Source organism: Corylus avellana, chromosome ca3 (assembly GCF_901000735.1).
Source record: "Corylus avellana chromosome ca3, CavTom2PMs-1.0".
NCBI classification, from domain to species: Eukaryota; Viridiplantae; Streptophyta; class Magnoliopsida; order Fagales; family Betulaceae; genus Corylus; species Corylus avellana.
In genome coordinates this window covers 4,635,188-4,651,438 of record NC_081543.1, presented here as the reverse complement: position 1 = coordinate 4,651,438, position 16,251 = coordinate 4,635,188, and the positions used below count along the sequence as shown (strand labels likewise).

The following is a 16,251-nucleotide window of genomic DNA, read 5'->3' as shown; positions in this document are numbered from 1 at the left end:
TCAGACCAAGTGGCAAAATGGGTTGCCTCCAAATGCCACATTGGATGCATTCTCATCTCTCGCTCCGCCACTCCATCGTCATTGGTAGTGGGAAAGATTTCCCTTAGCTTTTGTTTGTTCTATATAAGAAGAAGAAAAATGTCCAACAAGAGAAAAGGAAAATAGAAGAAAATGACTGGTGAATTATAAGGATTTGGATCTCCTACATTAGAAGTGTCTGAATTGTTTGCAATTTGAACAGTTTCATATAGAGGGAACTTACCTACCATATGCCCCGGACATCTTCTCACCCACCCAGGGCAAGTGGGGCCCTTTAGTCCCCAACTCTATAAAAGTTGTAATTTGAATAATTAAGTACATAAAATCCTCATTCAAATTGTAAACCATTCACAATTGGATAGCTCACAAATGGTACTAAAGTCTCTCTCTTATCTTGAATTTTGGGCATGTATATGAATTTGGCTTAACGGACTCTCTAGCTAGCTGGAGAAAAGGAATTGGGTGCATCTTTTTGACCTTTTATCATCAAAATGCATTGCACTTTCACTAAATTTTCATTTTCGCTGATAAATGGAGTGGGAAGAAAAAAGGAAGTGGGGGACTGCCGACCGCGGCTTTAGCCTTTAGTCCACCCCTCCCTCATCCCGCAAGCACTCCCATTGCATTAAGCTTTCCAATCTATTACTCACCAAGTTTGATTTCCCCTTTCTCATGTGACACAAATACTCGTAATATAGGGAATAATAATTGATTATTTATTATTTTTCTAAGAGTAATGCAAGCCGTGCATGCATTTTATATGCTATCGCTGACATGTCACTACCACATTAGTCAAAAAAAAGAAAATTGCACACATTCTCCTAGTCGATGCCACTCCTTACCACCACATAAGGGTGGTCGGGACTACTCTCGATGGAGAGATTGGGGTGGTCAACCACTAGGGACGAAAATCAGGACTTTTTATTAAAAGGGGTTAAAGCATGAATGAGGGGTCAAGTCTAATTTTGATAAGAGCTGAAACCTAATTATTAGTCTGAAAAAAAAATATAAATACTTAATTATATAAAAATATTTTAAAGCAATCCGTCCTTGTTTGGGTTAGTCAATCGGTCACTCATAAAAGAAGTTGGATAATTTTTCTTTCACTAAAATGGTAGTATTACGTCAATAAATATTTTTGGATGCTGACATGACGGTGCGGCATGAACTAGTCGAGCACAAAATGCACGTATGACTAGCATTTTTCTTTTCCTAACTATCCAAATACTCCACAAATTTAAGATTTATCATTATTACTTTTTATTTTTTGAATTTAAGATTTATCATTATTACTTGTTTAGACGTGTGGTGAAACAAGTGTATGTGGTTGTCCAACGCTGGCGAAGCTTTAGTAGTTCTTTTTCCGACATTATCTTCTAGGGGTCAAAGCCTCATTCATTAATAGGCACCGAGAAATAATTTGCTTCCAAGAGAACAAAACCAAATTGATTTGCTTTGAAAAAAAAATTTCTTTTTCTTTTTTATTTTTATTTTTTATTTTTAACAAACAACATAAAATATAAAATACTTATGAGTGAAAAATATAAAATTAGTTCCTTTAGTTTATCTGATTTACAATTAGCTCCATGTAATATCTAAAAAAATACAAATTACTCCCTACGCTCAAATTCCGTCAACTGAATTAATAGATTCTGATGGTGTGACATATTAAGACCAATAAAATTAATAATTATGACACATATTCTATTTAAGTCAATGTTACATTAACAAAATTTGTTAATTCAATGGATATAATTTGACTGGAGAGAGTAAATTTTTTTTTCATACTTCAGGGATTTATGAGTTCATTTTAATAGCTAATTGTAAATCAGATAAACTATAGAGATTGATTTTTCATTTTTTCCAAGAATTAATATTGTTTTCACTTTTATATCAAACACTTTCTAAAATAAATAAAAAATAAAAACAAAATCAAAAAAACATCATTAAAAAAATTGACAAACAAAGCCAATAAAGACGTCATAGCCACATCTAATATAAACAAAACAATTATGATGTGTCTAGCATATCAGAAGGCAGATTAACATAATAAAACCAACTTCTTTCCAAATAATAATAATAATAATAAAACAAATTACAACTATGCAGTGAGTCTATGCAGACAACGTAATCAACGAATATTGGTTGGGATTTGGCACTAAATAATACTAAGGGTTTGTTTGAGATTGCGTTTGAAAGACGTTTGAGAGGCTTAAAAATATTTTTAACACCCAAAAAGTTCGTTTGAAGAAAAAAATATTTGTTTGGTAAAAAAATTAAAAGCACTTTTGAGGGTCAAAAAATCATAAAAATAGTAAAAAAAAAACACTTTTGACAAAAGCTAAAAAATGAAGCTTTTGCCCAAAAGCTCTTTTTGACTTAAAAACTCTATTTCTCAAACGCAATCCCAAATAGGCTTTTAAGGCTAGTCACCTTTCTTTTTTTCTTTCTTTTTTGGGCTAGAGGAATTACTGGAAATATCGATTTCCTTCAGTCAATGATGGGTTTTATTTCTAATAGAAAGTTTGTACGTATTTTCCAGAAAAAAAAAAAGTAGCTTCCTCTTGGGACCCTTTTTTCTTTTAATGAGAAAAACAATTACAGAAAAGAAAAAAAGAAGAAAGAAAAAAAGAGAAAAAGGAAAAAAGAAAAAAGAAAACAGAATATGATTAGTTTCTTATTATGATCAATGTCTACAATCATGCACCTTCTCTTTTGGCAGCACGTCTATTGAATTATTATTGCCCTTTGACTCTTTGTTATTTTAAATTTTTGAACTTAACCATCTCCTCTGCTCAATTCCTTTTAAATTTCAGGGTAGGTAATGTTTTAGCATAAAGCTCCATGGAAAAGCTCCCATGGAATTATCTATTTGTCTTATGGAGTTTGGATAGATGACATTACGTTTTATAAGATGATTTAATATGTCTTCTTCGCTATTTCAGAATTTTATATGAAATAATAAAATAAGAGAAGAAAAGCAAATCAAAAGTAAAGAGAGAAAAAAAAAAACATAAAGAATCTTGTTCTTATTTACTTGATTAACGCTCGAGAATAACTTCAATTAGACTGGTGTAAACTGGGTATTTTGCACTCTACAATAGGAAGCAAATGCATCAACTTGAAATACTAAAAAATAATATAACTCTGCACACCAAATAATTTTCCTTCTTGACAAAATAGGTTATAGGCAAAACACACATTGATAAAATCACCGAAGCCACTGTCTTGGTTGGTTTTAGAGACTCAGGTGTTGAGGGCTTGGAGGTGGGTGGAAGGTTTGGTGGTGGATGGTGGGCGTTGAATTAGAACGAATGGAAAAATCTATGGAATTGATTTGAATTAAAGATACGGTATTTTCATCTTCATTTTATTTAATGTTTTTACTTGATATGTCAAATTTTTATTAAATGCTGTAAAATAGGGTTTTCGGTAGGTGAAAGAATAGAAATATGATAATCAAAAGATTTCAATCAAACTTAATAGAGAATATTTTAATATTGAAAACATATCAACCTAATATGGAAAGATATATTCTAACATCTATGACCGAAAGAAGAGGAATCTTTCTTGATATATATCATTTTCTGCTCCTGCAGCAGATGTAGGCAGAATATGAAGAGAATGTTAAATGGGTTATTTAACAAATTGAATTTGATGGCATGCGAGAAAAATATGAGTAATGCTAGATATCATCTTTTTATCCTTCTAAAATCCTCCTAAAGTTGATGTAGCTTTTAAAATTATCATTGGATCAAAATTCAAGTATGATTCATCTAAAATTTAATAGTGATTTTAAAAGACACATCAACTTTAGGAGGATTTTAGGAGGATAAAAAGATGGTACCTAGTATTACTCAAAACATGTGGATTTCCACACATGAAGATGTTTCCAAAGTACAACATATTGCATATGGAAAGTGAACAGTAAGCAATGGGGTAACATATGGTCCAGGGAGGTAAATACTTTGTTTTCTTGCCGGGATGTTGATGGGACAAACCTAGTTGGGCTTTCATCCATAGTGGCTGCCTTTGCTTCAATCCTGAGAAACTAAGCAAAGGTGAAAAGGAATATAAAGCAAGAAGTGAGAGCTAGAGGACACAATTCTACATCATAGAAAATCCAACTGAGGTGAACTTCTTTGTCCTCTTTTGTTTGGGTTGTTTTCTAGGAGGAATAATCCTTTCATTAAAGTTATAGGCCATCTCTCTCTTCTGCCCCCTACATATAATTAGGCTTATTAGGGCAATGCAGCATTCTTTGAATGTGTAATACCAAACCTCACATGCTCTTGTATCTATCTGAATTGAACACATGCAATTGCTGCAGCTGGTAACTACTGGAAAAGTGATGAATGTGGTTGTTTTGTTCTTCTGTTTTCTTCTTGTATTTTATTTGGAATTAGGTGGTTTAGGTTAAGAAAGAGGAGATTAATATTTGAACAGTCTATGTTCAGATTGAAGGGGAGTTAAACAAAGGAAAATCATTTTAGAATTTTGAAAGACTGGAGACACAAAAGGAAATAAATAAGAGAAAAGTATAAAACTGCAGGTTCCTTGATTGTATGTCATTTATCTTTTTATATTTAATGGTTAAAAAACTGCCATTGACTGGCCCATTAAGCTAGATCAACAGCATAGGGTGCCCAATTATTCACCTTACTGCTCTGCTCCTGTGGAGCATCCTAATATTTCAATAGCATAATGGGTTTATACCTATTTGGTTGACATTCCATGAAGTTCAATTGACCAGATCTCTTACAAAGTCAAACAAACTTGATTTTAGGGGATACTTCTAATAGACTCAAAAACAAAATTTTATCTCTTTTATTTTTTTGTTTGTTTGTTTTGGAGGGAGGGGGGTACAGGAAATCTATTATTTATATGGTGGATATCCAACCTAAACTTCACAGATAGAGCCTAGAGAAAATACCACTTCTTGAATTCACTTCAGCAAGTGGGTCTCTCTCTCAACTTTTTGTTCTTTCAGCATGCCCAAGAAACTATTTTATCTCCATGCACTTGCCCATCTCACAAGCTACTAAAACATGCTACAATGGGCCATTATTGCCTTTTGAAAAAAAAATGGAGAAGAAACTACCATATATACCTTTTACAAAATTTGAGGTAAAAGCCTACTTAGTTTATGCATATCACCTCCTTTCTTTACAAACTGATTAGGTAGGCCTACTTCAATAAAAGTATATAAACTCCTTGCTTCTATCATCCTAGCAGTTTAAACCTGTATAATCTCCACTACAAATTCTCCCCTTTCGAATTTCTATTTCACCCCTTCATACTTTCTGTTCCAATAATTTTGTCTAGCAACACTGAATCTTTCGAATCAGCTGGTATCTGATACTTGAACATCTTGGCCATCCATTTTCATATGGACAGCATTCAAATGTCTCAGTTGGTTCTGTTTTTGTCAGCACTTGGCTCTTTTCTTGCTGTTACTCTTGGAGATAATTCAGCAGTTGCTTATAGTTGGCTTCTGAGAGTTAAATCAGAACTAACCGATCCTGCAGGAGTTCTTGAGAACTGGTCTCCCAGCTCTCACATATGCAGCTGGAATGGACTGACATGTTCAGATGATCAGACCAGAATTCTGGGCTTGAATCTGTCTGATTCAAGACTATCAGGCTCACTCTCACATGATTTGGGGCGCTTCACTTCACTTGAAACACTTGATTTGTCCTCAAATTCCCTAAGTGGACCAATACCTCCAGAGCTCGGGCAGCTGCAAAATCTAAGGATGCTTCTCCTCTATACAAATTATCTCTCTGGTAAGCTTCCTGCAGAGATAGGTCTACTGAAGAAGTTGCAAGTTCTTAGAATAGGAGATAACATGTTAACAGGTGAAATTACACCAACCATTGGTAACTTGACAGAGTTGAGAGTATTGGGTCTTGCTTATTGCCAATTTAATGGAAGCATTCCAATTGAGACTGGTAATTTGAAGCATCTAATATCTCTTGATTTGCAGAACAACAGCCTCAATGGCCTTATACCAGAAGAGATTTTTCATGGCTGTGAAGGACTCCAAAACTTTGCTGCATCAAACAACCAGCTACAAGGAGATATCCCTTCATCGATTGGAATGCTTAAATCACTGCAAATTCTTAATCTGGCAAATAACAGCATTTCTGGCTCAATTCCTATTGCATTAAGTCGTCTCTCCAATCTCAAGTACTTGAATTTGCTTGGGAATGAATTAAGTGGTGAAATTCCTTCTGAGCTGAACCAGCTGGTTCAGCTCCAGAAGCTTGACTTATCAAGAAACAACCTTTCAGGAAGCATAAGCCTTCTCAATACCCAGTTAATGAATCTTGAAGCCCTTGTTCTAGCTAACAATGATTTGACAGGTAGCATCCCAAGCAACTTCTGCCTAAGAAATTCGAATCTTCAACAACTTCTTCTGGCTCGAAATGAGCTCTCAGGCAAATTTCCTTTGGAGCTACTGAGCTGTTCTTCACTCCAACAATTAGACCTTTCTGATAACAGGTTTGAAGGAGAGCTACCATCCCTCCTAGACAAACTAGAGAACCTGACAGATCTCATACTCAATAATAACAGCTTTACCGGTACTCTACCTCCTCAAATAGGAAACCTGAGCAAACTGGAAAATCTTTTTCTGTTTGACAACTTGATTACAGGTGAAGTTCCTGTGGAGATTGAGAAGTTACAGGCGTTGAGGGTCATTTACCTCTATGATAATCAGATATCAGGAAATATACCCAGAGAGTTAACAAACTGCACGAGCTTAACAGAAATTGATTTCTTTGGAAACCATTTTACAGGGTCCATTCCTGCCACCATTGGGAAGCTTAAGAATCTAGTTCTGCTGCAACTGAGGCAGAATTATCTGTCAGGTCCCATACCGCCAAGCTTGGGTTACTGCAAAAGGCTTCAGTTATTGGCCTTGGCTGATAACAAACTCTCTGGATCATTGCCACCAACATTCAGGTTCCTTTCAGAACTCAGCACCATCACTCTTTACAACAATTCCTTCCAAGGCCCTCTTCCCACTTCTCTGTTCCTTCTGAAAAACCTCAAAATCATAAATTTTTCTCACAACAGATTCAGTGGAGCTATCTTTCCTCTCTCTGGTTCAAATTCTCTGACTGTATTAGACTTGACAAACAACAGCTTCTCAGGTCCCATTCCTTCTACACTAGCCATGTCAAGAAATCTCGGCCGCCTCCGCCTTGCACACAATCATCTTACTGGCAACATCCCTCCCATATTTAACCAGCTGACACAGCTCAACTTTCTTGATCTGTCGTTCAACAATCTTTCAGGAGGACTGCAGCCATCTCAACTCTCAAGCTGTACAAAACTCCAACACCTTTTACTTAATAATAACCACTTCAATGGCACAATGCCTCCATGGTTAGGGAGCTTACAAGAACTTGGAGAGTTGGACCTTTCATCCAATAGTTTCTATGGCACAGTGCCTGCTGAGCTTGGAAACTGTTCAACATTACTCAAACTTTCTCTACATAGCAACACTCTCTCAGGAGAGATCCCACCAGAGATTGGAAATCTAACTTCTCTCAATGTTCTTACTCTGCAAAGAAACAACCTTTCTGGCTCCATTCCTTCAACAATCCAGCAGTGCAAGAAGCTCTATGAACTGAGGCTCTCAGAAAACATCTTGACAGGCTCAATACCATCTGAGCTAGGAAGGCTTACTCAGTTACAAGTGATCTTGGATTTGAGTAAAAATCTCCTCTCTGGGGAAATTCCATCATCTCTTGGAAACCTTGTCAACTTAGAAAGACTCAACCTCTCTTCCAATCAACTCCAAGGAGAAGTACCTCCATCACTTGGAAAACTAACCAGCCTCCACATGCTAAACCTGTCAAATAATCATCTCCAGGGCCAAATTCCTTCAACCTTGCCAGGAATATTTCCACTCAGCTCTTTCTTGGGTAATGCCAAGCTATGCGGCCCACCATTAGCAATGTGCTCTGAATCCGCGGGGCAGGAAAAAAAGCAGCTTTCCGAAACTGAAGTAGTGGGTATTATAGTGGCCATTGTTTTCACTTCTACAGTGATATGCTTGGTGATGCTTTATATCATGTGGAGAATATGGTGCCATTGGAGAGAAGTTTCAATTTCAAGTGCAGATGGTGGTGGAATTGAAGAAAAGAGAGAGGAAGGGAAAAGGGTGATCTATGGAGATAAGATCAGGAGGAATGGTGAGTACTGGAAAGTTAACTCCATGGCATTGGTTTCTTCACAAGATAAGCCAAATTCTACAATATTAGCTCGCATATTCCACCTCAGAATGGATTCAGAAGCCATGGAAAATACCTTGTTCTAAACTTGTTATTTTAATTTCTCTTCCCTTTTTCTTTCTTTCTAATTTTCGTTTGAGCATTATCTTTACTCTTGTGATCATTTCTTATCACCCCTGTTTGTAGAAGTGGATGTGTTATAAGACTCCATGCTAGCTGTAATCTTTCGGTGCTGCCAAGCAGAAGCAGCTTTAGGGTCTGACTTTTGAGTGTGTATATAGAAGATATCTGTTAAAAGAAAAGATCCGTTTTGGGTTTAAATCATGTTTGTTTTTTTTTTTTTTTTGAAAGGCAAATCATGTTTTTTTCAGTGAAGCGTTTGATATATATATATATATAACGTTTATTTAATTCGATGGGATCTAAATTGATGAAACCTTTTTACACGTGGATCGAAAAAAGTTGACAATGTTTATTATACTTTCCTAGGTTGCTTGCTATATATATATATATATAGTGCCATCTTCAAATATGTTAAAAGATTTTACAGTGTACGTGGTGCAGCTAGCATTGTCTGTCTGCAATAGTGCAATGGATCCATTCTTCTTTGAATCTTTTGATAGATTGAATCACTAGTCTACTATTAGCTCATTAGAAAGCATCTGGCAACATCTCAGATAGAGCTTGGCCCAAAACCCATTAATCCAATAATGGTCAAAACCTCTTGAAGAAGGGCAGCTTTTGCCTCAACAGCCACCGGGGAGGATGAACTAATAACCATTGCCGTCGACCATGCAAAAAGAAGACAACCTGCCCCTTTTCTACGCGTAGCAGCCACCTAGCATGGAAAAAATCCTTCAGATCTCCACGTCAAAATTAAATTTGACTTAGCATTGAGAGGAGCTTTGACCAGAGACCATTGTTTCCCTATGTTCGTCAAAAGGATTTCCTAACTTGGGATGTGCCAGTGTTGAAGCAATTTTTCGACCGCAATGAGTTACCCGCAAAATAGAAATAATGGCCACTGGGTTTACTGCTCCTAAGAAGACCAGCGACACTCTGATGCTTAAGTTTATTAGCAACTGTATTATATATGCTACCTTTTATATTGTTTTCTACAACTGTTATCGTCTAGATGTCCCATGTTTAATCTTTATTTTTTGGGATTTTGCTTCACGTTTGGAGCAATGGGTGGTTATCTTCCATATATCGGGAGTGCTGTTATTTTCACGAGGTGTGGACAATTATTCCCACGTATTGGTCTATCTAAGTAGGGTCGCTTGAGTGTTTTATCCCCAATAGTTATCCATTGATTCTTATTGCCAACGTACTTGTCCAACTAGGTGAGCATTGAAAATCTTCTATGTATTTGTAATTGGGAATCTTGTGTTGGCTATCATGTGCCTAGTTGGGACCTGGGTGTTGGGATATATATATAGTACCAGCTGCATTTGTCCATCAAATTTACTTTCTGTGTTCGAAAAGTGACTCCTTAGAATGGGACTTGAACCTCAAATTCTGGCCTCAAAACTTTGGATGTTTGGAATGGAGCTCTTTGGTGATGGTTTTATAAGTCGAATTTCACTTAGACATAGGTTTGCATCATGTGTTTTGTAGAAAATATTTTTTAGGACATCTTTATAGGGTGTATGATTCGACCAAGGGAGGAACATCCCCTAGCCGAATCATAATGGCCCATTTTAGAGATGACATTTTTCATGAAATTGATTTAGGGTTTTATATCTAAAGTTCATAGATTGTTAAAGGATTTGAGAGATTTAAAATGAACCATGGAATGAATTTTTGAAACACATCATAAACTTTCTTGGCCAAAAACCTCATGTTAAATGACTCTTTTGACTGTTAAAGAACTTTTAATCAACCCTTTGTGATGAGGTGTTAAAAACTATTTCCAAGAACGGATTTCTTGCAAATTGCATCAAGAACAAGCATTAAACCAATTTTGAAATTTTATGTCCAGAGCATGTTTAGAAGGGTATTTGATCCAAATTTATCAAGTGTTAAGCCTTGGTTAAGTTTTAAGCTTGTTGGGCCAAGTTGGTTAAGTTTAGTAAGTTATGGGCCTTAAGGTGGTGAACCTAGTTAGAGTGAGATTCAAATGGGCTACTTTTAACCCAAGCACCCATAGAAATATTTTTAATGCATTCCATATTTCTTTAGTTATGATTTTAGCAAGTGCCTTAGGGAAAAAAAAAAAAAAAAAAAAAAGTCACTTAACTATTTAAGTTATGTCATGACAATTTTAATATGTTTTGGCATCATGCTTCCCTAAAATTATTTTCTCATGACATGCCATTGTAATGGTTTATAAACGCTCTGAAGTGAGAGGAGATTCATTATTGGGTCTATAGGTTTATATCCAAGGAAAGAGCCCAATCAGTGTCAAGCTATCGGCCCGTCGTGATTTTAAGGCCATAATCCTTCTTTCGGCCCATTCATTCCAAGGCCACTTGGTGGCTCTTAAACCATATTTACATTTTTTATTTTATTTTTTATTTTTTTGGCTAAGTTCACAAACCAGGTTTCATTGAAAAAGTTTCTTTGGAGTGTGTTGGAATCTATTATTGTATGAGATTTGATTTTATAAATTGCAATTAATGCTAATACATTCTCACAATGAGATTTAATATTATGAAAATATATTTGTATTGATTGTAATTAATAAAATTAAATCTCACACAATATATTCCAAGTAGAGCAATTCCATCTACAAATTGAAAAAAAGTTATTATTGCAGGCCTAGAATTTTTTTCTTTTTAATAAAATATAAATAATAATAATAATAAAGAAAAACATAAAATGGTATCATCAGTAATTCGAAAAGAAAAGAAATCAATAAACGTAATTATTTTAAAATATATTCTAAGATCCTTTAAATTATGAAAAATTATTACACATACAAAAGTATTGACCAATGAACAACCCAATCAAGTGGTCAATCGAAAGGCCAAGGGCCAGGCCAGGGCAACCCATCGATCGCCACGACTTTGTTTCTTCTTAAATCATTATTAGATTGACTTTTCTAATTAAGAAGCAACCCATTGATTTGGGAAAGATTAATTTTACGAATATGCTGGTCTAAATGCCTCTTTTCTATTTTTTTTTTTTAATAAATTTAAATAGCTAGCTCTGAACAAATTTGATTTATTCAACCACCTCAACAGACAACTACCGATCGACGGATCGAAGATATATATAGCGAGGAAAAAAACATTATCATATGAATTTGGTCGGTAAAGGAAAAAAAATAAATGTAAGCTGGAAATAAATCTAAAAGAGGTTTGTGTGTGGATCAATGATCGCATAGACCTCTAAAAGAAACAGCAAAAAGCACACAAATGAATATGGCACTTCATTTTTCAGTTAATCTGTGCAAAATATGGCCGCTCTGCCCATCAAGTGTCGCAGACGGATGGAAGTTTTTTGCACGTAAAAGTAGTGGAAACACAAATATTTATGAACATAAAAATCAACCGACACAACACACATGTAGAAATAACAAAAGTTAATTAACGTTGTGCACAAAACTTATCAAAATGTCACTATCAACCCCATACATGATACACATGATGATGATCAATGAACATGTCGAACCAATAAGTTTCAAAGGAAAAAAAAAAGATGCAAAAGAAAACCTACAACTAAAGAAGAAGAAGGAGGAGGAGGAGGAGGCTATCAGTGAGGGTTTTATAGAGGCTTGAAGCTCTTCTAGGGAAAAGGTTTGGTGCTAGGGTTTCGGGCAGCGGGCAAGGTGGGAGTGTAGGAGGAAGGGAGGGTGGAGTTTGGGCAGTGTTAGGTGGGCTGCCCGGGTATTAAACAAATGTGCAAGTTGTCCAAGGCTCGAGCTTATCTGATCTTTTGCGATCTGCAGCTTCCATTTTCTGCTTGCAACGTTTATTACACATCATGTGTGTTCACCATGCACCGTACGTCTCCCCACCTGGCAACACACAAGATCACCGTGTGTCACCGACTCACACTCGCCAAAAAAATTTTCTTTATTTTTGTTTTAGGAAGAACCAAGAAAGACATTGGAGCCATATATACTCCACAGAAATATAGCAGCACATCAGTTTTCTTATTGTAGAAAGTAATAATGTTATTCTTTATATTTATTTATTATATTATATGGGGCGGCTTAAGCCTTAGGCATTTGGAATTGCGATTTCGCAAGAATAATTTGTGTTTTTAAAAAATATTGCAAAAAGTAAAGTGTTTGGTATTGCGATTTAAAAATCACTTAATTTCTATAAGCAGGTTAGGGGTGCTTATTTGAAAATGCATGAATTTAAATCAAAATCATAATTTTACATAACAAATATTTGATTAAAAAAAAAAAATCTTTTAACATGTTTTATCAAACGTCATTACGATTTTAAAAGGTAGCAATTCCAAAAACACAATTTTTGAAATCACACTTATTAAAAACATAATCTCAATTCAAACGGTCGCTTAGGGCCCCCAACTATATATATATATATATATATATATATATATATATAAAGCATTTAAAGGCTCTAATTAATATGGTAAAAAGTTAATAAATTGTATCTAATTAAGGCCTCAATTAATAATTGTACAATAAAGATTCTTTCTAAAAAATATGTCAAGGCTCTAATATGGTAAAAACTAAAACCTTAATAAATAGTATCTAATTAAGGCCTCAATTAATAATTGTACAACAAAGTTTCTTTCTAAAGAAATATTTCAAGGCTCTAATATAATAAAAAGTTAATAAATAGTATCTAATTAAGGCACCAATTAATAATGGTACAATTGAGGTTCTTTCTATAAAAAAACATTTTAAGATTTTAATATGGTAGAAAGTTAATAAATAGTTCCCAATGGGTAACTTAATCGGCTATAAATCACGTCTCATAAAACATAGGTCATTAGTTCGAATCCCTCTCTTATTTCCTTTGTGTGAACATGTCAAAAAATAATAATAATAATAAAAATAAATAGTATCTAATTAAGCCCCAAATAATGTACAAAGAAGGATGACGTGTACAAGTGGAGGACAAAGGAGACAATAGTCGGAGGCGGTGGAGAGACAATGACTGAAGGTGACAATATGTTGTCGTAGGACAGTGGTGTCTTAAGTTATAATGGGCTTGGGCCTAGTTAAAGACCATGGGCATGCCAGCCAAAGTGGGCTCGAGCCAAGTTGAAAGCCATAGGCTTAAGAGCTTAAAAAACAGGGCTCCAGAAAACAAGGCAATTAATCTTAATGGAAGCCCAAGACAAACAAATCCACAAAGAATACTTGAGTAGTTGAGTGCATCATCTTCCAAATTAAGCATCTCATTAGAGTTTGAGCCTATTCTTTTTTTGAGCTTAAACTTCATTTATTCTCTCCATTTTCCCAAATCACAAGGAAATCCTAAACTCTCTTCATTAGATTTGGAGTTCTAGAGATCGAATTAGTTTGCTCGACACGTCATTGTAGAAGAAGGCCAGAAGTTTTGGAGCTACTTTGAAGCATGAGTCAAATGTGTTGCTCTTGGGATTACAAGCTTAGCCTTGAATGTGAGAACTTAGGATTTGTGAGTACTTAAACAGTTTGTAAAACTTTTCTTATATTGTGAAATTTGCTAGTAGTTGATTTCCGCTAAAGTAGTTTTTCTTGTGAAGAGTTCTACAAAAGTTTTGTGCTTCGTAAAAAAATCACTGCATATTATTTTTAATTTACTGCAGTTATATTTTTTATTTTGTATTAACTTTATTTTGGTTATGCCTTTCTTAATTTTAATTGGTAAAGTCTGTATGCCTTTTTACCCCCTCTAGGTATTTTTATTTGTGTCTAGATCGTTATTTCAATTGGTATCAGTGCCTAGTTCACTTCCTAAGAATTAACTTTCTAAGTGAGATCCTTAACCTAGATTTTAGATAGAAAATTTTCACTATTGGTTTAAAAAAATTTATAAAGTGTTTTGAGTTTCAAAAAAGATGTATATGAGGTTCATGAAAGGGAAATCGTTTGATAAAATTTTAAAAACTATTGGAGTTATTCCATGGCCGTGGTCGCGTCAAACTACCTCATGAGGTAGTTTGATGCGATCAATGGCCAACATGACATTGTCAAATGATCCTAGCGAGTAGTACGTGGCCTCCTAGTGACCATCGTTAAACAGACGACCCTGCTAGCCAACACTGGGTTGCCAAACAATCTTGGCAGCCAATGGAAGGTTGCTAAACCGATCTTGTGGCCATTGTAGGGCAGCTAAGTAACCTTTGCGACAAATGCAAGGTACCTAGATGATCCTAGCAGCAGATGCAAGGTAGCCAAACTAGGAGTGTCAATGCAGGCGGTTAAAAACCGTTCGCTAACCGCTAACTGTTTAACTATATTAACCGTATTAACCGCTAACCGCCTAACCACTATAACCGCCTAGCGGTTAGCGGTTATTGGGTTTACTAACCGCTAACCGCTAACCGCATTTTTATATAATATATTTTTATAATTATAATTATAAAAATATTTATACATATAACATAATCACTTGATCATTAAATTACAATTTTTTTAAAAAAATAATTAAATCACAATTTGAGTATTAATATATTATCACTATAATTTATATGATTATATCACATGATCAATTGATCATTAAATCATTTGATTATATAATAACAAATTATACATATATAATATGACATAACTCATAAGTATACCAATTCATAGTAATACAACAATTAAATATGTAGAGACTTATTTTCAATGTATGTTATAAACTTATAAGTCTGTATATGTTATAAGTCTATATAAGTTTACATATGCATATGAATAATATAAATGTATAATATCAATACTTAATCATATGATTTAATGACAATTCAAATACTTTATTCAAGACTTCAAGTGAATCATATTATTAATATACAATGATGATATGATTTGTATAATATCAAAATAAGTAATTGACATTGGATTAAACAATGACCAATGTGTTACTTATAAACACAATTTAAGTATTAATGTATTATCATTATAATTTTAGTAATTTATATATTATCACTATAATTGATATTATTATATCACATGATGACTTGATCATTAAATCATATGATTATATAATAATAAATAATACATATATAATATGACATAACTCATAAGTCATAAGTTTACAAGTTAATCATATGATTCATGTACAATGATAATCACAATTGATTCAATTGAATTAAACAATATATTACTTATAACTACAATTTAATTAAAGCATTATTAGATATTTTAGGAATTTAGGATTTAGGAGTTTGAACATTACCATTTACCATTAGATAATAAGTTCAATTCAAAGAAAAAAGATTATAAGTAAATATGATAATAATTTAAATAATTAATCATATGATATAATTTAATGAGAAAAAAGTTAACCGGTGATGATTTAATATTTAAGGAAATTTTTTTAAAGTACAAGTAAATGTAAATTTTGGGTCAAATATTTTTGATTTTTCAATATGGACTCTTTTTATAGCAATTGGGCCCAAGGAGACACTATATATATATATATATATATATATATAAACTGAGGGTAAAAAAAGGCCCAAAAAACCCAAAAACTCTCGCGGTTATCTATTTCACTAATCGTTAACCAGCGATTACCCGTTAACCGCTAACCGTTAGCGGTTGCAGTTAGTGAAATCTACTAACTGCTAAGGCGGTTACGATTAGCGGTTATTGCCAATAACCACTAACCGTAACCGCCTTGACACCCCTGCCAAACAATCCCAGCAGCCATCGCGGGGATACCAAAAGTGGGCGTAAGACCTATCTAGCAACCCCGCAGTGGTCCCTAGTGCCATTATGGGTTAAGCAGCCATCAGTGACCACCACGCCAGCCTTCATTTTTTCTAAAGTCTTAAAATAAATGTACGTAGTTCTTTTTCAAAGTGTTATATGTTTAATTTTTCTGAAAAAAAAAAAAAAAAAAAAAAAGTTTTATGA

General features: G+C 34.3%; 1 protein-coding gene across 1 annotated transcript; it reads left to right on the top strand.

Annotated features, from left to right (window-relative positions):
• Window positions 1-5,188: 5,188 nt before the first annotated feature.
• Window positions 5,189-8,597, top strand: LOC132175219 (LRR receptor-like serine/threonine-protein kinase GSO1). The gene has a single exon (XM_059587089.1). The coding sequence runs from the start codon at window positions 5,429-5,431 to the stop codon at window positions 8,366-8,368; it is 2,940 nt and encodes a 979-aa protein (XP_059443072.1). The 5' UTR covers window positions 5,189-5,428; the 3' UTR covers window positions 8,369-8,597.
• The last annotated feature ends 7,654 nt before the right edge of the window (window positions 8,598-16,251 follow it).

Excerpts from the sequence above, each read along its gene's own strand:
- LOC132175219 (XM_059587089.1), top strand. The coding sequence starts at position 5,429 with ATGGACAGCATTCAAATGTCTCAGTTGGTTCTGTTTTTGTCAGCACTT.